At 35.8% G+C, this 26720-nt stretch overlaps 4 protein-coding genes and 1 long non-coding RNA gene across 6 annotated transcripts; 3 read left to right on the top strand and 2 right to left on the bottom strand.

Moving 5' to 3' along the window:
• Positions 1-167: 167 nt before the first annotated feature.
• ICE1 (basic helix-loop-helix (bHLH) DNA-binding superfamily protein) lies at positions 168-3722 on the bottom strand. The gene is made up of 4 exons (XM_023673733.2): positions 2520-3722; positions 2184-2408; positions 641-811; positions 168-535 (listed from the first exon to the last, which is right to left on the bottom strand). The coding sequence occupies exons 1-4, from the start codon at positions 3555-3557 to the stop codon at positions 452-454; spliced, it is 1518 nt and encodes a 505-aa protein (XP_023529501.2). The 5' UTR covers positions 3558-3722; the 3' UTR covers positions 168-451.
• Positions 3723-9764: 6042 nt separating this feature from the next.
• Positions 9765-12134, top strand: MEF14 (Phosphoglycerate mutase family protein). The gene is made up of 2 exons (XM_023673496.2): positions 9765-10627; positions 11049-12134. The coding sequence occupies exons 1-2, from the start codon at positions 10082-10084 to the stop codon at positions 11727-11729; spliced, it is 1227 nt and encodes a 408-aa protein (XP_023529264.2). The 5' UTR covers positions 9765-10081; the 3' UTR covers positions 11730-12134.
• Positions 12135-13063: 929 nt separating this feature from the next.
• On the top strand, positions 13064-15691 carry LOC147792780 (uncharacterized). Of its 2 annotated transcripts, none has more exons than XR_015420775.1 (3): positions 13064-13484; positions 13597-15247; positions 15426-15691. It is a non-coding gene; the product is annotated as an uncharacterized LOC147792780 (long non-coding RNA). The 2 variants fall into 2 exon arrangements; XR_015420774.1 differs by having other exon boundaries at positions 13585-15247.
• LOC111792164 (uncharacterized) lies at positions 14822-16667 on the bottom strand. The gene is made up of 2 exons (XM_023673499.2): positions 16552-16667; positions 14822-15706 (listed from the first exon to the last, which is right to left on the bottom strand). Exons 1-2 carry the CDS (start codon positions 16613-16615, stop codon positions 15009-15011), a joined length of 762 nt encoding a protein of 253 aa, XP_023529267.2. The 5' UTR covers positions 16616-16667; the 3' UTR covers positions 14822-15008.
• Positions 16668-20022: 3355 nt separating this feature from the next.
• Positions 20023-24618, top strand: LOC111792162 (mitochondrial phosphate carrier protein 3, mitochondrial). Its single transcript, XM_023673497.2, has 6 exons — positions 20023-20401; positions 22056-22417; positions 23165-23208; positions 23311-23525; positions 24016-24140; positions 24268-24618. Exons 1-6 carry the CDS (start codon positions 20093-20095, stop codon positions 24326-24328), a joined length of 1116 nt encoding a protein of 371 aa, XP_023529265.2. The 5' UTR covers positions 20023-20092; the 3' UTR covers positions 24329-24618.
• The last annotated feature ends 2102 nt before the right edge of the window (positions 24619-26720 follow it).

Below are 26720 nucleotides of genomic sequence, written 5' to 3'. Positions count from 1 at the left end.
TCTCGATGCTTATATATTTACTCTTTTCTATGATCAACTAATCTTATCGGACATCAGTTCGATCTCTACTACATTTGGTTCTCAAGATAACTCGAGGAAACTATCGGGAAGGCTGTGGAATTTATGATGAGGATCTTAGGCCAGTTAATGGGAGACTGATAAAGGCATTAGCAGAAGGAAACTACATTTCAGAAGAAAATCTTATTGCAAAAAGAACTCAACCAAATGAAGTGAAACAAACACTTGAGGTTGATCTTGCAGTATGTTCTGAAAACTAGATTGGTAAGAAAAAGAACTAAAACCATAAGAGATATTAGGCGACCTACTTGTCGATGATGTTCACGAGCACGCCTTCGAGAATAAGACGGAGCTGAATGTCGTTGGATTTACAGAGTTCGTCGATGAATTGTTCCATCCATCAATGAAGGGCTGCATTTGATAACAGCTTCAGCTACATAACACCATGTAAGCCAGCTGATTCCAACAGCACTGCTTTTATTTGCTCAGGTATGATCTCCTGACCTTCCTTGGATTGCTGGAAGAAATCAAACAGCAAAATGGTTAGTGCCAACAAAACTTGTTGAACGATATTAGATCGTAAACGTCGATTCGGGAAAACGAAAAGGAAACGAGTGCGAACCTCAGCTCGAAACACGTCCAAAGCAAATCCATTGAAACAGCTGATTACAGCTTGTTGGATATCCAAGCCGAGGCTATCCAGAGCCCTCATGGTGGATAGCAAGAGACCGGGCTTGCAAGAACAAAACATGTGAATATTGACAGCTCTGCCTTCTCTGACTCGGACTTCGACCTGTTTAAGCACGTTACCAATCAGGATTTGAAGCACATCTTCATCGAATATGCACATAAGCACACGTTAAACGAACACGACTCTCCACAATGGTATGATATTGTCCACTTTGAGCATAAGCTCTCATGGCTTTGCTTTGGGCTCTCCCGAAAGGCCTTATCCCAATGGAGAGAGTATTTTTTTATTATAAACCCATTAACATTCCCTAAATTAGCCGATGTGGGACTTTCATCATCCAACACACACAAGAAAATGCAACGAAATCCCATAAATGTTCGAGAATGAAACCAAAAATTCACAGAAACTGTGCTCGAGTTTTCATGTCTGATGATTGGTATCTCGTCGAACCGACTTCTATCAACAGAAGTAAGATGATTAAAAAAAAAAAAAGTATGAACGCCATCAATATCATTAGAACCAACAAGAATTGTAAGGTCTGTCCAACAAATCTACTTAATTTTATCATATTTTTGGCAGCCTACAACAATAAGATGAAGCTGACTGTCACTCACATGATATTGCTAGTTTAAAAACTACGGACCATGCACAATTAAGCACATGTTTCGTATGACTCTTTAGAGTAGCTGTAACGGCCCAAGTCCACCGCTAGTGAATTTTCCCTTTCGGGTTTCCCCTCAAGGTTTTTAAAACACATATGCTAGGGAGAGGTTTCCACACCTTAATAAAAAATGCTCCGTTTCTCTCTCCAACCGACGTGGGATTTCACAATCCACCCCCTTCGGAGTCCAACGTTCTCGATGACACTCGTCCTCGATGAATATCATAAGGAGGGTGGATTGTGAGATCCCACATCAGTGGGAGAGGGGAACGAAACATTGGGGCAGTGTGCGAAGCTAGACCCCCAAATGAGGTGGATTGTGATATCCCACATCAGTTGGAGAGTATAACAAAGAATTCCTTATAAAGATGTGGAAACCTCTTCCTAGCAGACGCGTTTTAAAACCATGAGGCCGACGGCAATACATAACGGGCAAAAGCAGACAATATATGTTAGCAGTGGGCTTGAGCTGTTACAGTATCATTACCCATGTTACTTCATCCATGAGCACGTCCAATACAAGTAACAAACAGATCACTGGGACTCATTATTTGATGAACGGTTCAACTGAAACAACCCGAAATTCGCAAATCCACTCATTAACATTACTAAGGTAAGGAGGAGCATTGTAAGCACTTGGCTCTCAAGAACCAAAAATCTCAGAGTTCATGCTAGACACTTGTGGAGGAAGTTCAAGAGCAAACAAAACGAAAAAGAATTCTAGCTGCATGAATAAAAAGCACAAAAGTACAACCAAATACAAAAAGAAACAAGATGGAACGCAGAAAAGAATAAAGTTGGTTGAAAAGTTACCCTGGCAGGCTGATTTTTGGGGCTGCACAAGGAGCTTGGACACAGCTCCTCCTTGACACGACAGGGAAGCGTTGGCAGCGTTGGCGTCAAAGGGTGAAAGCTTGCAGAAGGTTGCAGCAAAGAACCAGAAGGAGTCGATTCAAGTTCATTATGGAGATCATTTATCCTTTGAAGAAGCTCCTTCAAGTAGTCTATGGCGTCTCCAAGGATTGAAGCTCTATCCATCTGTGAACACAAGAAAAGGAAAATATAGATTTATTGCCCAATTCATCAAGAAAGACCAGTGGTTCAAGATCTCTCCGCCATGGAATCGAGAGGAAAAGCTTGAATTCGTACCTTGCTTATTTTGGGTACGACGGACCTAAGCATGTAAAGTCTATCATTCAGCTTCTTTCTCCGCCGTCGCTCCGCCATGAGATTCTTCGCCGGCATCCCCTTCTTCTTCCCTTTCTGGTCGCCGCCGGTTACAGTGCTGTTGGCATTGGAATTGCTTCCGCAGTTTTTAGCATTAACATTGTCCTCTTGCTTGTTATACTCATTGCCTTCATCGGAGTCGTAATTAAACCGAGAAACATCCACGCTACCATCCTCACCGTCCTCATCGCCGTTGTTCTTACTCAGATTCTCCAAATCCGCCGTCCACGTTGAGCCTTCTCCAAATTTCAAACCCGAAACCTCCAGATTCTCAAGTTTATCAGCTCCGGGAGAGACAACTCGGTGCGCCGCTCGCTTCTGAAACAGCGTCGGCTGAGCACCGACTTGCGGGAGCACTTCAAGAGGTCTCAAAACCTTAGGCCTATTCTGAAACAGAGCATTCCCGCAGCCATCGAAGCTCTCAAACGCAGCCGCCGGATTAAATCCATCGCCGAAAGCGGGAGGGTTATCAGCAACCGGAAACTCAGAATGATTTAAGCTAAGCGACTGATTACCGATTTGAGGAAGAGGAGAAACGCCAGTGAATCCCATGAAAACAGAGGGATTGGAAGCTTGATTCCCCTGGTAAGATCCAAACAAAGCAGTATCGCCGCCAAAATCATAGGCATTATCGAAATTACTGCCGCAAACAACATTAAGAAGAGAAGAGAAACAGGATTTGTGAGAAGGCAACATAGACTGGGAAGGATCGAGAGCAAAAGGTTGGGAGGGAGAGCAGGAAGAGAGGAAGTTATCAGTGGGATTGAAACGATGGAGAGAGGAGTTGAGAGGAGCAGAAGAAGAGTTAATGAAACAGTCAGGTTCGAGCATGGATTTGAAGGAAGAAATGGAGCCGGCAATGGCGATATCGTCGTAGTGGTCGTCAGTGGCTCTGGTCCAGGAAGCGGCGTCGTCATGGTCGCCGTCGAGCCAAAGGATTCCGGTGGATTTGGGAAGCATCTGGGCGGAGAGAGTTGCAGAGAGAGAGAGAAGGAAGGAGGCAGTTACAGAGAGGGAAAAAGGGGAATGGGTTTTGGGGAGAAGAAAATGAACAGAAATATATTCCCAAGTTTGAACGTTACGTATCAGAGAAAAGGAGAAGACCGCCAATGTGTGGTCTCTCTCCCTAGCCGTTTCCTTGTCTGTTCCGTTTTAAGATTATATTTATTTATTTTATTTTTTTAATTTCAATTTTATATGTAAAATCGCAATTTATATTTATAAATTTTTTTTAACTAATTTATCTATAAATTGCACAATAAAATTTTAAGTTTTCACTTATTAATAAATGAATAAATAACTCTTAAAATTTTATACTTTACCCTTACAAATTTTGAGAAATTTTAATAATATCTAATCTTTAAAAAAATCTAAAAAATATTTTTACTTACTTTATTGAAAATACCATTAAATTTAAAAAGTTTCCATAATTTCCAAAAATATATATATATATATATATATATATATTAATATTATATTTTTTAAAACTTATTAATAAAATTTTATAAATAGCTTTATTAAAAAATGTTTAAATATTTTTCTACCGAGAATTACGACTCTCCACAATAGTATGATATTGCCCACTTTGAGCATAAACTCTCATGGCTTTGCTTAGCCTCGACACTTCATAGATTATCTTTACAAAAAATTATGTTATTTTTAAAATCTTATGAGTATTTTTTAAACTTGATAGGATATTTTTAGTTTTTTTTTTTAAACTAAAGGTTTTTTTTTAGTTTTAAAATATTTTTTTTAATTTTAAAAGAAAATCTAATAATATTAATAATTTAAGTTGAAACGTATTTTTGAGACAAACTATTAACGATTTTCATCTAAAATTAAAGGTTTTTTTTTTTTTTCAAAGTTCCAAGTTTTCTTTTTTATTTTTTAAAGGTTAAGGGTATTTTTTAAACATGCAAAATGTAACTATTACCTTCATAAAAAAAATTAAAAAAAAATAAAAATTAAAAATTCTTACAATTTTTAAAAAATATAAAAAGTATTTTTGAAGTGATATAAAAAAAGTTTTAAAATATTAATGAAACCATTTATTTTGGATATTTTTTAACCCTTTAACCTTTTATTTTATTATTTATTATTTTTTTTTTTTAATTTAAGAATATTCTCCAAACTTTTTAGAGTTTAAGACTTAACGTTATGGATATAATTGGACTATAAAGACAAGAATAAAATACAGAGAAAATCAAAGACGAGGCAAAGATAAACACAGGGGAAGCATGGAAGGAAACGAGTCACCCAATAAAAGAAAGAAGTGCCAAGTTCCCTAGTTGGTATGGGGCATGTACCCAATGTCACGATCATGCTTGTCCAAAACGTGTTGCATGTGGTCGTGTGTCAGATATCACGGTCAAATTATGAGATCCTACATTGATTGAGGAGGGAAACTAAAAACATTTCTTATATGGGTGTGAAAACCTCTTCCTAGTAGACGCGTTTTAAAACCGTGAAGCTGACAGGCTAAAGCGGACAATATTTACTAGCATTGGGCTTGAGTTGTTACAAATAGTATCAGAGTCAATCATTGGATGATGCGAGACACTAGTTAGAGTAGAGCTAGACCTTCTCCATAGTAGACGCATTTTAAAATCGTGAGACTGACGACGATACATAATGGGCCAAAATGAACAATATCTACTAGCAATGGACTTAGGCTGTTACAATTCTTGTCCAAAGCGTGTTATCCATTCCTTTTACTTGCTTTCATCCGTAGTCAGGTTTTTACTATTCTTGTCATCTCAATATGAGGGTGTATGATAGTTTTTGCTTTCATCGGTAGTCAGGTTTTTGTTGGTGACTCGAGCAACCCGAATAGAGTTCACAACTCAACCCAACCCATTATTTTTTTTAGTTGGGTTGGGAAAATCTTTTAGATACGGGAAATTTCAAGTTGATTGGGTCAGCTCACAACACAACCCAATTTTCTATCTTCGAGTTGAATTATCGAGTTATTTTTTAATTATTTAAAAAATAATAGTAATAACTAAAATGTCATATAACTGAACTATCAAACATTTACGAATCATAATGCATCACGAACATCAATTACAAACGTCAGACATACTAATCTTAAAAGTAGGATATAATAGGGTTGGGTTATTGGATTGTAACTCAATTTCCGTGTTGGTCGGGTTTATCCGACAAAAAAATATAAGGAGTTTTCGAACTTCTTAAATTGTTGGATTTATAAAAAAAAAAAAAAAACCAAATTCATTAAAATTAAAAACACTACCTCGTACAAACTCTCTTAGAATTTTAAATTTTGTCACTTAAATTGTCGTCCTATGAATAAATAGAAAATGAAGAAAATTAAATTAAATTAATAATATTTTTTATTGTCATATTTATTTACTTCGTACCCTTTTTAAATATATATGTACTTAACCGTCACCATCCTACGCGCTTTCTTTTTCTTCAAATAATTATTATAAAAAATAAAAATAAAAATAAAAAAAATAAAAAAACAAGACTCAAAAACATTTTTAATTTATAGCATTACATAAAAAATAAAAAAAATTAAACTATGGAGTTAATATTAATTTTTCTGTAAAAAAAAAAATCATTCTAATAAAAATAACCATTCGAATTCGAAACTTTAATTACGCGTGAATTAACTTATAGGATTCTAATTAATAATTAAGGTCATAATTGAAAATTTAGAGTTATATTATACATAAAAAAATTTAATTGAATTTAATATATGATAGAACCACCCATTAAAATATATAAATAAATAAATAAATAAATAAATATATATATATATATATATATATATATATATATATATATATATAAAAAATACAAGATAAAACTTTAAAGACGAGATAGAATACATTTAAAATTCAAAGATCAATTGTATATAAACTTTAAAATTTAAGCCTCATTCGATAATTATTTAATTATTTTCAATTTTTTGATGCATTATTTTTGTAATTAGTTTATATAACTATTTCAATTTTCATCCGGACAAATTATATATATATATATACTTTGTTAAAGATATTTAGTATTAAATTATAGTTTATCATATATATCATATTTGATATTTTATTATAAGACAAATATATAGATATTTGCAAATATTCTCATGATATCAGAGCGTTTAACAACCTCAAACCTTTCTTTTCAATGGTTTTTGAAATTCTCTATTGTTCTTTTCCACAGCCATTGCTGGCTTTAACACAACAGGGGCAATCGTCATGGTAGCTACATACGGAGCCGATTGATTACTCTTCGGCTTCACCCTTTTGACCTCCAAATCACCCTTCGTCATAGTACATACAACCTCACCTTCTTATTTCGACTCCATTTAGCTAACAACTTAAAATATCTACTAGCTTCGTGGGTCTCGGATTCCGAATTATACAACATAAATCTAATATTATTATTTATTTATTTATTTATTTATTTATTTATTATTATTTTGCAATGCCATTGGAACCACGCCACATTAATTGCAAATTGGAAAAGTAAATAAATAATGGAGGAGATGAGAGGCAAAGTTTGGAATAAATTTTGTAAAAGAAATCCCAAGTTTCTCGTGATTCCCTTTCCTTCTCCCAAATTCACCGCCCTCTTCTAACAAATTTGAACTCTCAAACCTTTTATTTATTTTTTATTTTTTTTTTTGTATTTTCACTATTCATTTCCCTTTTTCTTCCTCCAACTCTCGAGTCAACAAAGTTTGCTATCGATTACGACGTGTTACAATTATACTATATAAACTTCTAGAATCATCTTCGAGAACCTCTTAAATTGGCTACACGTTTAGTATACCATAGCCATCAATTTAGACTGTGTCTAGAAGTGTTCGGAGCATTATTTCGAAATGGGGTTTGCACTAAGCTATTGTGTATAAGATGACATAAAACTAGTTTGTAAAACGCTTTTAGAGTAATTGTTATAAAAAATATATACTTTATGAGTGTTCATATGGCTTGATAACACGATCAGTCCATACTACCTAACCTAACCCACCAAGATTTTGTTGGGTTAATTTTTTTAGTTGGGCTGGGTTGAACTGTTGAAAAATTGAAAGTTCAAATTCTCGGGTTGAAATTTTTTTATTAGGTCAATTCGACCAACCCAAAAACAAGAGTTACAATCCAACCAAATCCTGCCCTACTTCTAAGATTATTATAAAAATTAATAATATTTGACGTTTGTTACTATGTTAGTGATGTGTTGTGAGATATAAATGCTTGATCGGTGAAATTATGAATGAATATAATTTTTTAAAAAATAATTATAGATTTATTAATTTATTAAATTGTAAAGTTTTTTTTTAATAAAAAAATAGAATAAAAATATTATTTATGTTATATTTAATTAAAATATTAATATTTATTTTATAAATAGAAACACAGAAAAAATAATACTTTTATTTTACATATTTATGAAAATTTTAGAACAAGAAAACAATAATTGATATTTAAGTAAAATATTAATAAATAAAAAAAATGATTCTCCATCACATGTTAAGGGGGAGAGTGTGGATAATATGTATAATGCAGCCACGTGGCGAACACGAGACATGCATTCGATCTGTGAAACCCAAAACCTGGCGGTTCCAAGCTGTGTAACGCTGGCTGGATAATCCTCTCCATGTGCTGCAAAACGACTGCGTTTGCCCCACTCCTACACCACCATCCCTACCCTACCTTCTCCCTTTTGGGCCGGCCCAGCCCAGCCCAATTCTCTCATAATCCAATCCACGTCAAATCAACTACAATCACACATGGCTTTTAGTTTTTTTTTTTTTTTTTTTTTTTTTCTTTAAATATTTAATCGGTATATATATATAATTTAAAAATAAACATATGTCAAAGGAAATACTTGTTGTGTCAATTATAATAATGAATAATTGATTGGGAAGAGACAATATCGAAGTGTCTGTGAGCTTTTGAGGAAGATCAGCATGTTATCTCTAGAGTAGCTTTTAAACGTTGAACGACGGCCCTTCCACTCAGCACCGTTGGATCACTAAGGTCGACTTCCGTACCTGCTCGATGGGTGGGTATTGCAATCAAGCTCCCTTATGCCTTTTCACTTGAGGGTCAATCTCTATCTGGTTCGAGAAAACCTTTACACGCCTTCGTTACCTTTTGGGAGACCTACGCCCCATAGAAACTATCTACCTAAGACTGTCCATTGGCCCATCGGTCATGACTCAAGGTTAGAATTCTAGCTGTTCTAGAGTAGTATTCTCATTGATGGCTGGAACTCTCCCGAAAAGGGGCCTTCTTTGCATTTTCTCCATTGAAATATTCTTTATAATGATAATACACATCCTAATTCAACGAGCTTAATTCTAATTATTTTGTTATGAAGTGAACCATTGAGCCGTTCATCCTAGTCAGATATTCATAGTCAAGCTCTCGTGAGTATAAGCTCTCTACAATGGTATGATATTTTCCACTTTGAGTATAAGCTCTCGTGACTTTGTTTTTGACTTCCCGAAAGTCCTCAAACCAATGAAGAGAGTATTCTTTGATTATAAACCCATGATCATTCCCTAAATTAGTCGAGGTGGGACTTTCATCATCCAACACCTCCCCTCCTATAAAGTACGACGCCTCCTCTTAATCGAGGCTCGACTCCTTTTTCTTTTGGAGTCTTAGTCATTGTTTACTATGCCTTCGAGGAGGCCGACTCTGTTTCTTTTGGAGTCCTTTGTTCGACATTTGAAAATTTACCAATCTATTAACACGACTAAGTTTAGGACATCACTCTGATACCATATTAGACGAACACGACTCTCTCCAATGACATGATATTTTCCACTTTGAGTATAAGCTCTCGTGACTTTGTTTTGAACTTCCCAAAAGTCTTCAAACCAACGAAGAGAGTATTATTATTTGATTATAAACTCATGATCATTTTCTAAATTATTTTCGGACTTTCATCATCTAACAAAGTTGTTTTCAACCGGACATTATTCTGGACAAAGTAGAATATAGTGTTTTTGACTCAATTATGGTAAAATTTTCAAAATTAATTGATATAACGGTGAGAGGAGGGCCGAAAAGTTACTTTTACCGCAGCGAATTTTACCGTTAGTTTTATTTTTACTGTGTTGACTGTTGGTTTGGGCAGAAGCGTAAGCTTAAAAGTGTTCGTCTCTTTTGTATACAACAGAGAAACGTGAAGTTTTCAATTGTTTTGTACGAAACGGATCATGTGAAAAGAAAAGAAAAGCAAAACAATCATCAAATTGAAAAACTGTAATCCTGTAATACCGCTTTGCCCACTCCCCCAGCGGCCCATCTCCGATCAGATCTGTTCCCTTATTCTCTAGATCTGCCCACCAACGCCCCACCGGAACAACGACACAGGAGCTCTTGATTCGTTTTTATCCAAATTTACGTTGCATTATGCAGAATTCTTGCTCCCCGATGTTCTATCATGAGCATTTTCAGTGAGGAAATCGGTGATATAGATAGGGTTTTTGGGTTGATTTTGCTGCAATGGGATCGGCTCAGTCCGGGCAAGTAGCGGAGGAACGGGAGGAGGAGGAGGAGGAGGAGGAGGATGGTGATGATAATGTCGAGCCGGCTAGCGGCGAGTTGGAGAACTATTTGGTGAAGAAGGTTCTGGAGCAGGAGCCAGAGATGCTACCATGTCACGCATTGGCGTCGCCCTTGTCTCCTCAACTGTCGTCCCTTGGTACGCCTCGATTGGGGCCGGTGATCAAGGTTTGGGATCCGTATAATGTTCTAGCGCCGCCGCCACAGCTTCCTCCGCCCCCGGTGTTCACACGGAGCTTCTCGTCGAGTTCGATTGACGACGATCGAGTGGTCATGGAGGTTTTTCTGATCAGCCATGGGGAGTACGAATTGAATTTGACATCGGACTTGGTCGGCGGACGGTGCCCTGAGGCGGCTTTGACGCCGAAAGGTAAGCGGCAGGCAAGAGCGTTGGCTGTGTTCTTGAAATCTCAGGGGGTTCGTTTCAATGCCGTGTTTTCGTCTCCCTTGGATCGGGCCCGATCGATGGCCGCTTCAGTCTGTCAGGTAATGATTCCATCGCGTTATGCTCACAAACTGTTTGTTAAAAGTCCTCTGAGACATCCAATTCTGTTTTAACTTGTGATTGAATCTATGCAACTTCGTTTGTTCATCTCTTGTTCATCTTTGAATTTGATGGATAACTTTGAAGCCAATTTAGAATCCATGAAGTTTATAGAACCAACAAGTATTGAATGCTACTGATCTTAGCCGTATTATTTCAACTATGATGATAATCAGATGATGTTCTTTGTTGCATTCTTGAGGGGTATGGATGATTTGTTCTGTTGAAGTTGGATTACAATGGTTGAAATTTTGATTGAAACGGGTCGATGGCGTCGATGATTCATCGGTTAATGCCGGGGTTTGATCCTTTTTTCTGCATTGTTCTTCAATTTTGTAAACCATCTATGCAATGAACTTGCAGGAAATGAATTTTTCAGAGGAACAAATACAAAAGGCAGATGCCCTTACAGAGATGAGTCATGGACACTGGGAACATTGCCTCCGGTCCGATATATATACGCCTGAAACGTTGAGCTTCATTGATAGAATTCAACCCGACTTCGCTGCACCAGCTGGAGAATCGTTAAGGCAGGTCGAGTTCCGTATGGTTCATTTTCTGAACGCAACCATCTTGGAGCTTCCTGAAAAGCTGAGATCAGACGTTGCAATCCGTCCCAATGAGACGCTTCAAATGTCGCACGAACTAACCAATTCAATTCACGATCGAGTTGCACATTCTCTCCAATCATCCCCACATTGGGACTTGCCTCACAGGCAGCGACATGGGATCGTGAGGAAGAAGTCGGGCAAGAGCAGGCTACAAACCGTGACTACCACTGAAGAACACGAAGCTGAAGACGAGATCTCCCCTCGGGATGCCCCTCTAAGTATCAGAAACTCGTCATCATGTACGACGTGTATCGGCATCTTCACTCATTCAATTCCAATTAAATGTCTCCTCACAGGCCTCCTAGAATGCAGCTTGGCAATGCTGCACAAGTTCTGCATAGATGATTCATCTGTGACTGTTTTACAACATTCACTAAAGTCGGGCTGGCAGATAAAAACGATGAACGATACCGCACACCTCAGGCTTCTCTAGCGTTCGATTCAATCGATCGATCGCTGTAGGATGATCTGTTCTTACATATTGACCAAATCTTCCATTTATATAATTCTTGGAATGAACTTTTCTAGCAGGCAACATTCCTGCATTCCTGTTGTAAAACCATTAGCATCCTCACACAGAATACTGTATCAAGTGATTCTTTTGATATCTACCATTTATCATTGATCTTATATGATTACACACGCTCGATGTTTTTGCAAATGCAGGTCGGTATCGGTATCGGTATCGGTGCTCGAGATTATTCACTTGGAGCTGAGCGATGGATTTGGATGGGAAATCTGCTTGGTTTTGTTCTTTTTATCATCATTTGCTGCAGACATTGTTAAGTGTAAGCAATAGCTCCTGTTGCCTTAAAAGTACATTTTTGTTGTTTGTTCTTGTTCTTGGGTCTTAGATTCTTTACCATAAATCCCATGAATCTTTGTGTATTAGCAGTTTCTTCTTCATTGGCTGCTAAAACATTTATTACAGTGACAAAAATTAAGAATATTAATAATAATTTTTTTTTAAAATAAGCTTTTTTTAAGGTATTTTTTAAACAAATATTAACAATTTCATAAAAAAAATAACGGATTAGTGACTTACTACTGATTTAATGACTTTGGCACTAGACGTTCAAAAAATGTGGTACAAATTCAATTATGGAAGCTTGTTTGCATTCCAGCTAGTGTTTATTGGTCGGGAAATATTTGAATAGGATGAATTGCTTGTGGTTTGCTTCATAATAAAATAATTAGAATGTGTCACATGTCGGCTAATTTATAATCAATCCTGTTGGATGAAAGTCACATGTCGGCTAATTTATAATCAAATAATACTCTCTCTATTGGGATGAGACCTTTTGGGGAAGCCCAAAGCGGGGTTTATAATCAAATAGTATTCTTTCTATTGGGATGAGACGTTTTAGGGAAGCCAGCAAAGCCACGAGAGCTTGTACTCAAAGTGGACAGTATCATACCATTTTGAGGGTTGTGTTTATATCATACTTTTGTTGAGGGTTGTGTTTATCTAACAATTCCAACCTTCATTCTCCTTTCAGGGTCTATCTGAAAGGGTCTATCTGAAAGAGAATTCAATATTCATTGGTCGTGAATAGGACGAACCAAGCCAAGAAAGCTTCTTCTATAAATAATTATGAACGCGTTGGATGAAAGTCCTACATCGGTTAATTTAGAGAACGATCATGAGTTTATAATAAAAAAATATTATCTCCATTGGTACCAACCCTAATTATGAACGGTTGGATATAAGTTAATTTAGAGAATGATTATGAGTTTATAATAAAAAAAATATTATGGTGAGGTGCCTCCTTCTAAAATCTCTGTTGGCGCCGATTTTCAAGCAACTCCAATCCCAATCTCGCAGCGTGGTTCAACAAATACGTTGATAAATCCAATGTCCATTCATGAAACTCAGTCATCGCCGATTTGGCTCGCAGTGGCGATTCCGTTGAAGCCCTTCGCGCCTTCTCCGCCATGCGAAAGCTTGCCCTCAGCCCCTACACGCTCCAATTCCCCTGCGCCATCAAGTCCTGTTCGGCTCTGTGCGATCTCGTCTCCGGCAGGCAGGCTCACCAGCAAGTGTTTGTCTTCGGCTTTGAGACTGATCTTTTTGTGTCATCTGCTCTATCGGTATGTACTCGAAATGTGGCGAGTTGAAGGATGCACGAGAACTGTTCGACGAAATTCCCCTTCGAAATCTGGTCTCTTGGACGTCAATGATTACTAGGTAATGCTGTGTTTTAAAGCTTAAGTTGATAGATTAAGTGAATTTGAACTTCTATTCACTCGTAGAGTTTAATTTAAGACTCTTATCATGTTTTCTGGAGGAGGAAACACAGATTGAAGATGGCAACAATGTTCCTCTCGACTCAGTCGTCATGGTTTCAGTTTTATCCGCTTGTTCTCAAGTGTCGGGTAGGGGGATCACGGATGGAATCCATGGCTTTGTGGTAAAGAAAGGCTTTGATGGGAGCGTTGGAGTTGGAAACACATTGATGGATGGTATGCAAAATGTGGGCATCCTTTGGTTTCTAGGAAGGTGTTTGATTGTGAGGTCCCACGTAGGTTGGAAAGGGGAATGAAACATTTCTTACAAGGGTGTGGAAACCTCTATCTAGTAGACGCATTTTAAAACCGTGAGGCTGACGTCGATACATAACAGACCAAAATGGATAATATCTGCTAGCGGTGGGCTTGAGCTGTTACAAATGGTATCGGGCAGTGTGCCAGCGAGGACGCTGGACCTCAAGGGGATGGATTATAAGATCTCACATTGGAGAGGGAAATAAAGCATTCCTTATAAGCGTGTGGAAACCTCTCTCTAGTAGACGCGTTTTAAAACCGTGAGGCTGATGACAATATGTAACGGGCCAAAACGGACAATATCTGCTAGTGGTGGGCTTGGGCTGTTACAAATGATACCAGAGCCAGACACTGGGCAGTGTGCCAGCGAGAACGCTGGGCCCCAAGGGCGATGAATTGTAAGATCTCACATCGAGAGGGGAACGAAGCATTTCTTATAAGTGTGTGGAAATCTCTCTCTAGTAGACGCGTTTTAAAATCAGGAGGCTGACGCGTTTTAAAATCAGGAGGCTGACGCGTTTTAAAATCAGGAGGCTGACGGCAATACGTAACGGGCCAAAACGGACAATATTTGCTAGCGGTGGGCTTGAGTTATTACAAATGGTATCAAATCCAGCCAGACAATGGGCAGTGTGCCAACAGGGACGCTGCACCCCAAGGGGGGAGGATTGTGCACCCCAAGGGGGGAGGATTGTGAGATCTCTCATCGGTTGGAGAGGGGAACGAAGCATTCCTCATAAGGGTATAGAAACCTCTCCTTAGTAAACGCGTTTTAAAACCGTGAGGCTGACAACGATACATAACGGGCCAAAAGAGACAATATCTGCTAGTGATGGGTTTGAACTGTTACACCCCGTCGTCATGTTTGCATAAGAAGTACGATAAAGATTGGATTCCCTATTTGTCATTTGATGGAAGATCAAAGGTTACATGTGTCATATGCTTGCCTCCAAAAACTTATTTTGCTAGAAGCTTATAACCTGCTGAAAACTTCTCTGCATATTGTTATCTGCTTAATTTCATTCATCAATGTCCTGAATGCACAACAAATGCTCATAATACATCACAAAAGAGCCAGCTTGAGTATAAATTTCAATTACAGATCACGGTATCGAGTATGTTCGGATCGAATATGGACGTATCCGTTGTTACGCAACTGAAGTTCATGTCAAGAACAACCTCGCCGCCGAAGTTTGTTCGAAATCGTTTCAGCCAATCGCGATATCGGAGAGCGATATGGCTTAAACTTTTCTTTGGTGAATCTAAGGGAACTCTGGAGAGCTCTCTTCTCACTCTTTAGGCAATGTATCTGTTGCTGAAGCTCTTTAATGGCTGCTCTCTTCTGATTGTTTCTCCTAGCTAACTCCTCTTGATTCTGCAGGTTTTCCTCCATGAGCATTGTCACTTGTGAGTTTAGTTCATTACATCTACTCTCCCACTTAGCAATAGCCATGGATCGATTTAAATCTCTAACCTTTCGTGTTTCGAACTTGTTCATCCTTTTTTCAGCGCTATCGATCTCGGGACACGCCGTGATTCTTCCATACGTTTTATTGTTGCTTACTTCTTCTCTTATCTTGATCAGGAACTCCTTGTCGAAGATACCATTGAGGCGGAGATCGACATCAGCGGATTGGATATCTGGATGTCTGATATTGTATCGAAATATCTCGGCATCGGAAGACGAAGACGACGCGGAGTAGGCAGTGTTAACAAATATGAACTTTAAATAGTCATATTTTTCAGCCAAGGAATGGTATGATCTGTTGTACTCTTCAAGCATGTATTTGATTTCTAGTTTACTGTTTTGGTAATGCTCATCTTCGTCCAAAAGGGTCACTATGGCCTTCATTTTCTTGTCTATATCTGAAACAATTGGAACTTGTTATCGTTTCGGTTTTAAAATTTGCAATTTAGTCCCTCGTTTTGGCTGAATCTTCACAAACATCCCTGTATAGATCGACTATAACGACCCAGATCTATCACTAGTAGATAATGTAATCTTTGGGCTTCCCTTTTCGGGCTTCCCCTCAAGGCTTTAAAACGCGTCTGCTAGGGGAATGTTTCCACGCATTTATAAATGGTGTTTTGTTCTCCTCTTCAACCAATGTGGGACATCACAATTCAAATTAGATAGATAGATAGATATGATCTCTTACTTGTTAAGGGATTTTTATCGCTAACTATGCTACAATGCAATTATTATTGCGACTCTCCGTAATGGTATGATATTGTCCACTTTGAGCATAAGTTTTCGTGGCTTTGCTTTGGGCTTCCCAAGAGGCCTCATTCCCTAAATTAGTCAATGTGGGACTCCCTCCCAACAATCCTCAACACTCCTCCCCTTGAACAAAGTATCACATAGAGCCTCCCCTTATCGAGGCTCGACTCCTTTGGAGCCCTTTGTTCAACACTGTAGTCACTTTTTGACTATACCTTCGAAGCTCACAATTCTTTTGTTCGGCATTTGAGGATTCTATTGACATGACTAAGTTTAGGGAATAGCTCTGATACCTAAACGCTAAACAAAACACCCTTTATAAGTGTGTGGAAACCTTCCCCTAGCAGACGCGTTTTAAAGCCTTGAGGGGAAATCCGAAAGAGAAAAGCCCAAAGAGGACAATATCTGCTAGCGGTGGGCCTGGGTCGTTACATCGACCGTTTGAAAGTATAGAAACCAAATTGAAATCGAGATCGGAGAGAGAAAAAACCTGGATGAATTGGACTGTCTGAGCTGCTTGTATCTGTTAAACAAAGGAGGGTTTGTTTTTCCATTGCAATGTGTTTTGTGAATGCTAACAATTGTGAAGTGAAGGTGTTTGAAAGGCAAGGGACAAAGGCAAAGGGGCATGAGAATCTAGAAGGCTGAAACTGGAGGTAATGGATCTCTTCCCTTTATTTTTATTTATTTATTTATTTATTTTTCTTTTAAAATATCAGTTGTTGTATAAATTAATTTAAATTCAAATTCAATTTTAAATGAAAAAGGTATTGCTCCCTTTAATGTTTTGCAAAAAAAATAAAAAAATAAAAAATAATAATAATAACAATAATATATATATATATATATATAGATATATTTATATATTTAGCTGATATTTTTCTAGCATTCCTTGTGTGTGTTTTTTTTAATTATTATTATTTATATTTATATAGAAGAATTTTATTAAATCTTGAATAATTGAATAAATGAATAAATTTTGTATGGGTATATATACCTATTTTGCTAACTCGAGAATAGCTTAACAGTTGACTTTTTTCTCGATTTTTACGTGATATTATCCTATTGAAATGCAGCCGAACATATATGACATTTAGTACCATTTCAAAGGTCGATATTTTGATCTTCCACACTTTTGCAACGGTTGAACTAACCAAAAAGATAAAATTCTTCGATATGTATATTTTTGTGAGGGTATTCTTGAGGATTATTGGGAGTGAGTCCCATATTGGCTAATTTAGGGAATGGTCATGAGTTTACAAGTAAACAGGATCTATATAGACACATAGGCCCATGGATCCATACATATCGATCGGAAAAGAATCAATAGAAAAAGAAAGAATCGGAATTGATCGATATATTTCTCGAAACAAATGAAAAGGAAACGAAAGACGAAATATAAAATCATGGATCAACTAAGCTAAGCCCTCTCGGGGACTTGTTTAAGAATAAGAAAGAGGAATCTCATGAGGATTCTATAAATATTCCACTTTCCTAATAGTAGCGTGTCTACCGATTCACCATAGCGGCTTTCTCGACTCGTTGAGATTGAAAAAATATAATTAGAATCAGTGTCTACTGATTCACCATAGCGGCTTTCTCGACTCGTCGAGATTGAAAAAATATAATTAAAATCAATTTTATTAATTTAATAACAGTTTGATTCTAGAGGATTTTGCAAACCAATTTAATTATGTATTCGGCGGGATATATATTCTATAATAGTAATAATGATTTTGAGAAAAGAAATAAGGGTTCATAGAATTAAAAAATACGGTTTTAACTTAATTCACTAATGTCATCATTTTAACGTCTCATTCAATTTTTAATAAAATTCAAATAAGGGTTCATAGAATTAAAAAATACGATAGAATTAAAAAATACGGTTTTAACTTAATTCACTAATGTCATCATTTTAACGTCTCATTAAATTTTTAATAAAGAATTTCAGTTTACTATTTGATTAGATATTAAGGAATACATCTCCATTCGTACAAGACCTTCTGGGTTGAGACAGCTTTATGCTTAAACTGGACAATATCTCCATTGTATGTACAAGATCTTTTGGGTTGAGACAGCTTTATGCTTAAACTGGACAATATCTCCATTGTATGTATAAGATCTTTTGGGTTGAGACAGCTTTATGCTTAAACTGGACAATATCTCCATTGTATGTACAAGATCTTTTGGGTTGAGACAACTTTATGCTAAAACTGGACAATATCTCCATTGTATGAGGCCTTTTGGGGAAGCTTTATGCTCAAAATGAACAATATCATAGTCCCACAAATAAAATATTATTGATTTAATATAGTTTGTTACCATTCTTTTTTTTTCAAAACCCTCGAAACTCAATGATCACATATATTTACCGTTATTGAATGATTTGCACGGTCGTCAAAGGTTCTGTCGTCATGTATCCGCCACAAAAAAAAAAAAAAAAAAAAAAAAAAAACCCTAAGAAACAATTATCTTATTTTTATTAGGTAACAATAATTTAATTGGTTTAAAAAATTAGATTATTTGCTTTTTGAACTATAAATAAAAAAATAAATTAAAAAAAAAAAAGAAAAAAAAAGAAAAAAAAAAGAAAAGAAAAAAGAAATGTAGTGCTCATAACGCAAAAGGCGTGGAAAAGTGAGAAAGCTTTATTGAGAAGGAAGAAAAATAATTTTAGTTGAATTCAACGGCGGCTCTTAATATTCTCATACATTTTTATCATATGAACTGCCCCTCTTTGCTGCTCTAATTACCCAATTGCCATCGCCTGTGCAATTTTTCTCTATATTTTCTCATTTTGTAATTTTTACGTCATTATTTTTTCCTTTTCTAAACAAATCCTTTTTATTCGACCATTTTTACTCCATTTTTTTTAGTATATTGTAATATTGTTTTTTTTTTTTCATATTAGGTTCACTATACTTTGATCGTTATGGACTGGTACCATGATCTAGTTCTAGACAGACAAACTTAATTTTAACCGCGGGTATGGTAACAATGAAAATGGCTCCTTCTAAAATTATATGAGCAAATGCTGGAACCAAAATATGTTATTGAGGAGCATGTACAATTACAGGAGGGATGTTCAGTACTGATTCTTATAGTATTGTTCGGGGAGTCGATAAGTTAATTCCTGTCGATGTGTATTTGCCGGGTTGTCCACCTAAACCCGAGGATGCATACAATAATAGAAGCATTTGAGAAAAGCTAGTGTGAAATAGAGAAATCCGTAGATAAAAAGTTCCCACGAAACCAAATCCTTTGACAGTGGACTTAAAAAGTCACCTACAAACGCTTTACGCCCAATCATTTCGGAGAGTTGTATGATGAATTGCTCTGAATCTATTGATTCTCTCCCAATCAGTTGGACCCCTAAGCTCTCGAAAAGAAATAAAATAATGTATCATTTAATGACGTGTCAAATTGTGAAAAATGATATAAAACGTGTTAGCTAAATTATCAAAATAAATGCCTATGGATTTTTATATTACCTAAACTGCCCTTTAACGAGAAAAAATTAATAGAATATTATATGTAAAGTAGACAGACAGAATGTCTTTTTAAGGGTTAATTGAAACAATTTTTTCTGTCATTGTCACATCATTTTAGGTTGACTTTTCATTTCTAATCTCAAGCTAGTTTTGAAATGCCAAGGGTAGTGTTGTAAATTTAAAAAGAATAAAAATATTTTTTAAATAAATGATAAAATTCAACAAAATTTAGCCTGTTTTTTTTTTAGCTAAGTTAGAAAATTTTCTTAGTAAATGGCATAATTGTAATTTGAGAGGAATGTGAGAGTCAAAAGTTGAAGAAGTTGCCACGTGGGAGTTCGTTACAATTTCAAAGCGCGGGAAAAAGCTTGGAAATGGTCTCTCACTCACACCAATTAAAAATTAGAATTTCCAAATTTTGTTGGGAATTTGGGAGAGGTATAAATACCACAACTCTTCATCTTTGAATTGAATTGTATTACCAAAGCATTTTGCATTTCCCTCTCTCTCTCTCTCTCTCTCTCTCTCGCTCTTTCTTCCATGGCCATCTCAGAATCTCAGACCCGTTCCTCTCTGATTCCTACTTTCCTCTACTCGTCCTCGGCCATTCCGTTCCAGAAGATGCTTCGCTCCAATGATCCTTGTGTATTGCCGTCGCCATCGCCATCTCCGATTGTCGAATCTACACCGAGAAAGGCCTTCGCGATTCCGTCTCCGAGTGAACCGAGAAAGAAACTGGAGATGTATTCGCCCGCTTTCTACGCTGCCTGTGCCGTCGGTGGAAGCCTCAGTTGTGGTCTCACTCACACGGCCGTCACTCCTCTCGATCTCATCAAGTGCAATATGCAGGTGCGTTCTGCCTTCTTTAGTTGTAGCGGAAAATTTTTACACAAAAAGTAGTTTCTGAAGTAATTCCAGCGAATTTGTTTTTATCTGTACAAACGTATCTCAGAAATGTATGATTACTGAAGTGTTTGTTTTAATTTAGAAAAATTTGAGTGACTTGTTTATTATCAAATTGACTTAACTTTTTCTAAATAAATATATAAATATATTTTTAATATTTTTCTTGCTTGATGGATCGGTGACTTCAATCGGATCGAATTGCTTGCTTGTTTCTAGTATGGATGCTTGATCGTGTCTGGATGACCAAAATATTTAGGCACCAGAATGATAGTAAGATAAATAAATAATTTATGAGGATGTTACAACGAGGGAATCCTGTATGAAATCTCTTAAATAACACATGTAAATAGGCAGACATACATAATGAAATGATGCTCTGTATTTGAAACTTACTAGTCTGTCCTGCCGTTCGAGTGGATTTGCGCTCAACAGAGCTATGTTGAGATTTTAATCAGTAAGACAAAATTGGATTTATGTATTTTACTGTATCCTTATTCAACACTGTAGTCTTTCTTCTTTAAACAGAAATAAAGAAACGAAGACTAATGAGATGGACGTGTCAGTCTCTCACATTAGATACAAAAAGAATATTTAAAAAATAAATAAAGAGTAAATGTATAGGAATGGAAGTCTCTGTAATAATTCAAACTCTCCTTTCTCCTTTTTCTAGAACGTCAACGTTTGACGATTCTTCATATTCTACACCGAACTGTTTGTTGCAGAAACTTGATCCTATAGTTTTAGGAGTCTTTTTAGAGTTTTCCATTCGATCTTTGCAAAATGTATCCATATATAGAAAATTACTCTGTCTTCTCTGGCATCCAAATCAATGTTAAATCACCACTTAATTTATTGTGAGTTTAGCTTAATTAGTACATACTCTTGCACAACTAGTTATATGATGAAGAATGAAGGCGGCTTTCTCTCAAATTAAAATAATAATAATAATAATAACGGTCAATTACTTTCTTATATTCATCTTGATATTCTCAGTTCTCAAAATATACTAGATTGTGCCGTGTGTTTATCTTTGGTGGTTAATATCAGGTTGAGATATTTGTTGAAGGTCCACGATGTGTGTCCTTTTCTAGTTTTTGAAATTCATGTTTTTGTTGTTCTTTAATTAAGTTTGTTTGTACATACGCTAGCGTTTCTTCTGAACTGAAATTAATCGGATGACATATTTGATGTTCTTGATCATTATAGGTTGAATACTACATGCACTTTGATGTTTTCTTTTGGATTCACTCACCTTATAATATGCTTCAAATTTTAATAGTTTTTGAAACTTTGCTTTTGTCAGTTGGCAAGATTGCAATTTAGTGATTGTCATCATTTTCAAATGCAGTTGTTATCTTATTAACATTGATTTTTCCATTGTAGCAGCTGACATGAGTAGGATATTTATTCTTTCCAACGAATAGTTAAAGTAAAGTATGCTCAAATGTTTGAAAATCGTGGCTTGGTCATACTAATACTGTATTTCTACTGTTTTTAACATACTTTTCATCATCAATCAATTTTTATTTCCCTGTGATACTCGACATTTCCATATGTATTCAATTCAGCCAATGCCAACAACATTCTTTTTGTTCAGATTGACCCTGTGAAATACGAGAGCATTTCATCAGGTTTTGGAGTTCTTCTAAAGGAGCAGGGAATCAGGGGCTTTTTCAGGGGTTGGGCGCCAACTTTTCTGGGTTACAGTGCTCAGGGTGCTTGCAAGTATGGTATCTATGAATTCTTTAAGAAATACTATTCCGACATAGCTGGTCCAGAGTATGCAGCAAAGTACAAGACCTTGATCTATCTTGCTGGCTCTGCATCTGCTGAAGTGATTGCAGATGTTGCACTTTGCCCATTTGAAGCTGTTAAAGTTAGAGTTCAAACTCAGCCTGGTTTTGCTAGAGGTCTGTCTGATGGCCTTCCCAAATTCGTCAGATCTGAAGGTGCCCTTGGGTAAGTTCTCACTCTATCATCTTCTGCATTCCTTAGAAGTTCAATTTTTAGGATGATGAATGGATTCAACTAACCGATTAACTTACAAATTTTTAGGATGATGATGTTAGGAATCACTTATCTCCACATTGGTATGTATGATATTGTCCACTTTGAGCATAAGCTCATGCTCTCGTGGCTTTGCTTTGGGCTTTCTCAAAAAGCTTCATACCAATAGAGTTAGTATTCCTCACTTATAAACCCATGATAATTCCCTAAATTAGCTAAGGTGGGACTCACTCCCAACAATCCTCAACAATCCTCCCCTCGAACAAAGTACACTATAAGTCTCCCCTGAGGCTTATGGAGCTCTCGAACCGCCTCTCCTTAATCGAGGCTCGACTCCTTTCTCTAGAGCCCTCGAACAAAGTACACCATTTGTTCGACACTTTAGTCACTTTTTTACTACAACTTCGAGGCTCACAATCTTTGTTCGATATTTGAGGATTCTATTTTCATGACTAAGTTTAGGACATGGTTCTGATACCATATTAGGAACGATGGATCTCCACAATGATATGATATTGTCCACTTTAAACATAAGCTCTTATGGCTTTGCTTTGGATTTCCTCAAAAGGCTTCATACCAATGGAGTTAGTATTCCTCACTTATAAACTCGTGATCATTCTCTAAATTAGCACAATCCTCAACAGGTGAAGTTTAATTTTACCATTTGGGTTTTATGTACTATCTAATTTGTTCTTGCAGGTTGTACAAGGGTATTGTTCCTCTATGGGGGCGTCAGATCCCATGTAAGTTTGTGTTTCCTTTGCAATTATATGACCATCTCCTTTTTTTTTTTTTTTTTTTTCTTTGCAACATTGACAAGTAAGAAAACAATTACGTTTTTGCAGATACAATGATGAAATTTGCAACATTTGAGAATCTGGTGGAGCTCATCTACAAGCATGTCATTCCCAAGCCAAAGAACGAATGCAGCAGCGCCTTGCAGCTGGGCGTCAGCTTTGCTGGTGGATATATTGCGGGAGTTTCTTGTGCTATAGTTTCTCACCCTGCAGACAATCTGGTCTCTTTTCTCAACAATGCTAAAGGGGCTACCGTTGGTGACGTAAGTATTTTGGACCACCTAAACAGTTCTATAAACATTTTTCTAGAAAGACTAAATTATAACCCAATATCACTAAATTTTACATTTATTTCAAAAATACTTTTATTATTTCAAGAATTGTAATATTTCAAAAATTATAATATTATTTCTAACTTTTTCATAAACAGTTTTAAAACTCACCTATTCAAATCTCTTCTAAACTTTCCAATTTTAAAATTTCTATTAAGGTCATTGTTACTAAGCAACTTTTAAAATAATAGATATCTTTTAAACAAATGAAAAATTTTATGGTATTTTTATAATTTATTCTTTCTAAAAACAGTTTTATTTTCGGATTGGTAAATAAATGGCCTGTAAAAATTAATCTCATTTTATATGTTAAAACCAACCTAAGACAAACTTCATTTATTCTGGAAAAAAAATAATAATAAAATAACGTTTTTCCATTGAACTTGTACTAAAAAGCCGAACGCCCACGGTATTGGTGCAGGCTGTGAAGAAGCTTGGAGTATGGGGTCTCTTTACACGAGGGCTGCCCCTACGCATAGTCATGATTGGAACCCTCACTGGAGCTCAGTGGGTTATCTACGACGCATTCAAAGTTTTTGTCGGATTGTACGTTTCTTCACTATCCCTCATTTCCATAATTATTGTTATTATTTATTATTCACAATTGTTTTTTTTTATTTTCAATAACTCATATTTGGTCTACTAATGGGTCCTCGTCTAATTTTCTTTTCAGGCCAACTACCGGTGGGGTTGCCCCTGCCCCCGCCGCCGCCATTGAACTTCCAAGTGCGTAGGGTGTTGAGTGAATCATTAGCTCTGCCAACATTTGTTACTGTAGAAATGATAATAATAAAAAGAGAACTTCCTCTGCGTTGGATAATAAAAATTATAAAATTAGGGGTGTATAGATTAGGATATTACAATATTGGAAAAGAGTTCATACCCTGCTCTGAAGGTAACAACAGAGCCCTACTTCTATTTTTAGGAGATGATTTGGTTTTCTTAGCCAAGCTCTAAGAATGTCTTTTTAAATTTTGGTAAATGGCGAGTTTTGAAATGGATGTGATTAGAATGATTATTACTATTACTACTACTATGTTATGATGTTTTTAATGCTACTATATCCCTTCAAGGTAATTTAGAAATAAAACAATAATAATAATAATACGTAATTGGATTAAATTACAAAATGTAACTTTAAAATGAAAAAAAAAAACTGTGAATCCAAGCAAAGGGAAATAACAGAATAAATGCAATTTCCGATATTAAATCTTTTTAACTTAAGAAATAACAAATAAAAGATACTATTTTTCTTGAAAATAACTTTTTCCCTTTTTTGAGAAAGAAGGGACATTCAAATAAATATATTCCAAGACTCTTTCAAACTAAGATAAAACATAAAATAATCAAGAGATCAAAGATTATTATTACTATCAATCAAGAGATCAAAGATTCAATTCACTCACTCCACATATTGTAAAGAAAAATAATTTTAAAAAAATTAAATAAATCGAGTAACAACACAAAACAGCAAGCAACGATGGAAACGTAATATAACACGCAAATATTAATCCATAGAGGTATTCCCCCTAGAAAAAAAGATTAGAGACTACTACAATTTATATATAACTTTTATTATTATTCAACTCTAAAAAGACAATAAAAGAACAACATAAAAAAGACAATATTGTTTTTTTCTTCCTTTTTTCTACTATAGACTAAAAAAGAAAAACAATATTGTTATAAGAGCAAAATAGGTGCAAAAGTAGATTTGAAGTCATTTATGTTAGTTTGAAAGAGTCATTTATGCAAATAAGAAAACAATATTGTTATAAGAGCAAAATAGGTGCAAATAATAAGACTCCTAAATTTACTTAGTAAACTTTTTTTTCTTTTTTTACTGAGTAGATTTGAAGCTCCGACCTCAAGGATCAGAGGAGACATCAATTACCGTTGAGAGTTACGTGATTAAAAAAAATGTAACTGAATTTCAATAACCCTGTTAAATGGTGCAAAAGTAGGTAAATGTAAAAACAAATAGGTATAACAAAAACCATGAGAACTAAGTGTTTCCTATGTCCTTGTTTATTTCAACCAAATTAGATACTAAACAAACACAACTTCAACCTTCACAGAAGACTAGAAATCAAAACAAATAAAGAAGAAGCAGAGACTAACAAACACATCGGGAAAAAAAAGATGAGAATCTTGTAAATAAATGTAAGAGAATCAAATAGAAAATTGAATGTGCACAAACAAGTATATGTAACACCGCAAAGAACATAAAAGATAAGCTAAAAAGAGAATTACTATGAAAAAGAAAAAGGAGGATACACAGCGTAGTAAATATAGACCACTAAATTCAAAGCACTAGCTTATAAAATCAAGTGATTTTCGAACGCACTAAAACAGCTACTAGCTGCTATATTGGGATAATATTCAAATCCTTAAAAGAAAACAAGTATTGCCAGCTCTAAGAATGCAATGGAACTTTAAGCATGTTAAGTGATTCACTGCACAATTTCGAGACGTAAATCAAAATTGTTTCAGAGATAAAGACGGTTGATAACATTCAAATTAGCCACAAAATTCCGACCTTTGTGCAATTATGTTCAGACATCATAAATTATAGTAGATAGAATAATACATGACATAATCTTAAGTAAACTTATGCATACTGAAGTAAACGTATTTTACCTTTCATATAACAAAGCTAAAAAACAAAATAACAAGTGATTTGTTATCTTTCCATTTGAATCATTCTTCCTCGAGTATTTCTAATTCTAGTAGTTGCAAAATTGCAAAATTTTCAGCTTTACCTTTTAAAAACAGTATTTCCTTTAATATTATTCATCATGAAGGGTAAATTCCTCCTCACATTGAATATCTCCTTTATTGAGAACTATACTCAGTTATTCTTGAGTCTATCTTATAAAACGTCGGTCGCTAAATCTCTCTATATTCCAATTCTTTTGAGCTTTTTTAGTTAAGAGTCAACATTTTGTTGCTATGAAATGTTTTTTATGTGATTTGGGTGGAGAGTATACTTCAAATACCTTCAATGACCTTTTTGCTTCTGATGGCACTATATTTCAAACATCTTATACAAATACTCCCGTACAAAATGGAGTGGCTGAAAGAAAGTATAGACATTTATAGTTGAAACTGATCGTTCTCTTTCTGTAA

The sequence above is a fragment of the Cucurbita pepo genome, chromosome 4 (genome assembly GCF_057944985.1).
Source record: "Cucurbita pepo subsp. pepo isolate OVF chromosome 4, ASM5794498v1, whole genome shotgun sequence".
NCBI classification, from domain to species: Eukaryota; Viridiplantae; Streptophyta; class Magnoliopsida; order Cucurbitales; family Cucurbitaceae; genus Cucurbita; species Cucurbita pepo.
Note: the sequence above shows the minus strand (reverse complement) of the source record. Positions and strands in the feature narration are given on the sequence as shown.

Coding starts and splice junctions, on each gene's coding strand:
- ICE1 (XM_023673733.2), bottom strand. CDS start 3,557: ATGCTTCCCAAATCCACCGGAATCCTTTGGCTCGACGGCGACCATGAC. Junction 2,409..2,519: donor TCGTACCCAAAATAAGCAAG/GTACGAATTCAA, acceptor TTGTGTTCACAG/ATGGATAGAGCTTCAATCCT. Junction 812..2,183: donor CCAAAAATCAGCCTGCCAGG/GTAACTTTTCAA, acceptor GTGCTTAAACAG/GTCGAAGTCCGAGTCAGAGA.
- MEF14 (XM_023673496.2), top strand. CDS start 10,082: ATGGGATCGGCTCAGTCCGGGCAAGTAGCGGAGGAACGGGAGGAGGAG. Junction 10,628..11,048: donor TGGCCGCTTCAGTCTGTCAG/GTAATGATTCCA, acceptor ATGAACTTGCAG/GAAATGAATTTTTCAGAGGA.
- LOC111792162 (XM_023673497.2), top strand. CDS start 20,093: ATGGCCATCTCAGAATCTCAGACCCGTTCCTCTCTGATTCCTACTTTC. Junction 22,418..23,164: donor AGATCTGAAGGTGCCCTTGG/GTAAGTTCTCAC, acceptor TTGTTCTTGCAG/GTTGTACAAGGGTATTGTTC. Junction 23,526..24,015: donor AAGGGGCTACCGTTGGTGAC/GTAAGTATTTTG, acceptor GTATTGGTGCAG/GCTGTGAAGAAGCTTGGAGT.
- LOC111792164 (XM_023673499.2), bottom strand. CDS start 16,615: ATGGAAAAACAAACCCTCCTTTGTTTAACAGATACAAGCAGCTCAGAC. Junction 15,707..16,551: donor AGACAGTCCAATTCATCCAG/GTTTTTTCTCTC, acceptor CAATTGTTTCAG/ATATAGACAAGAAAATGAAG.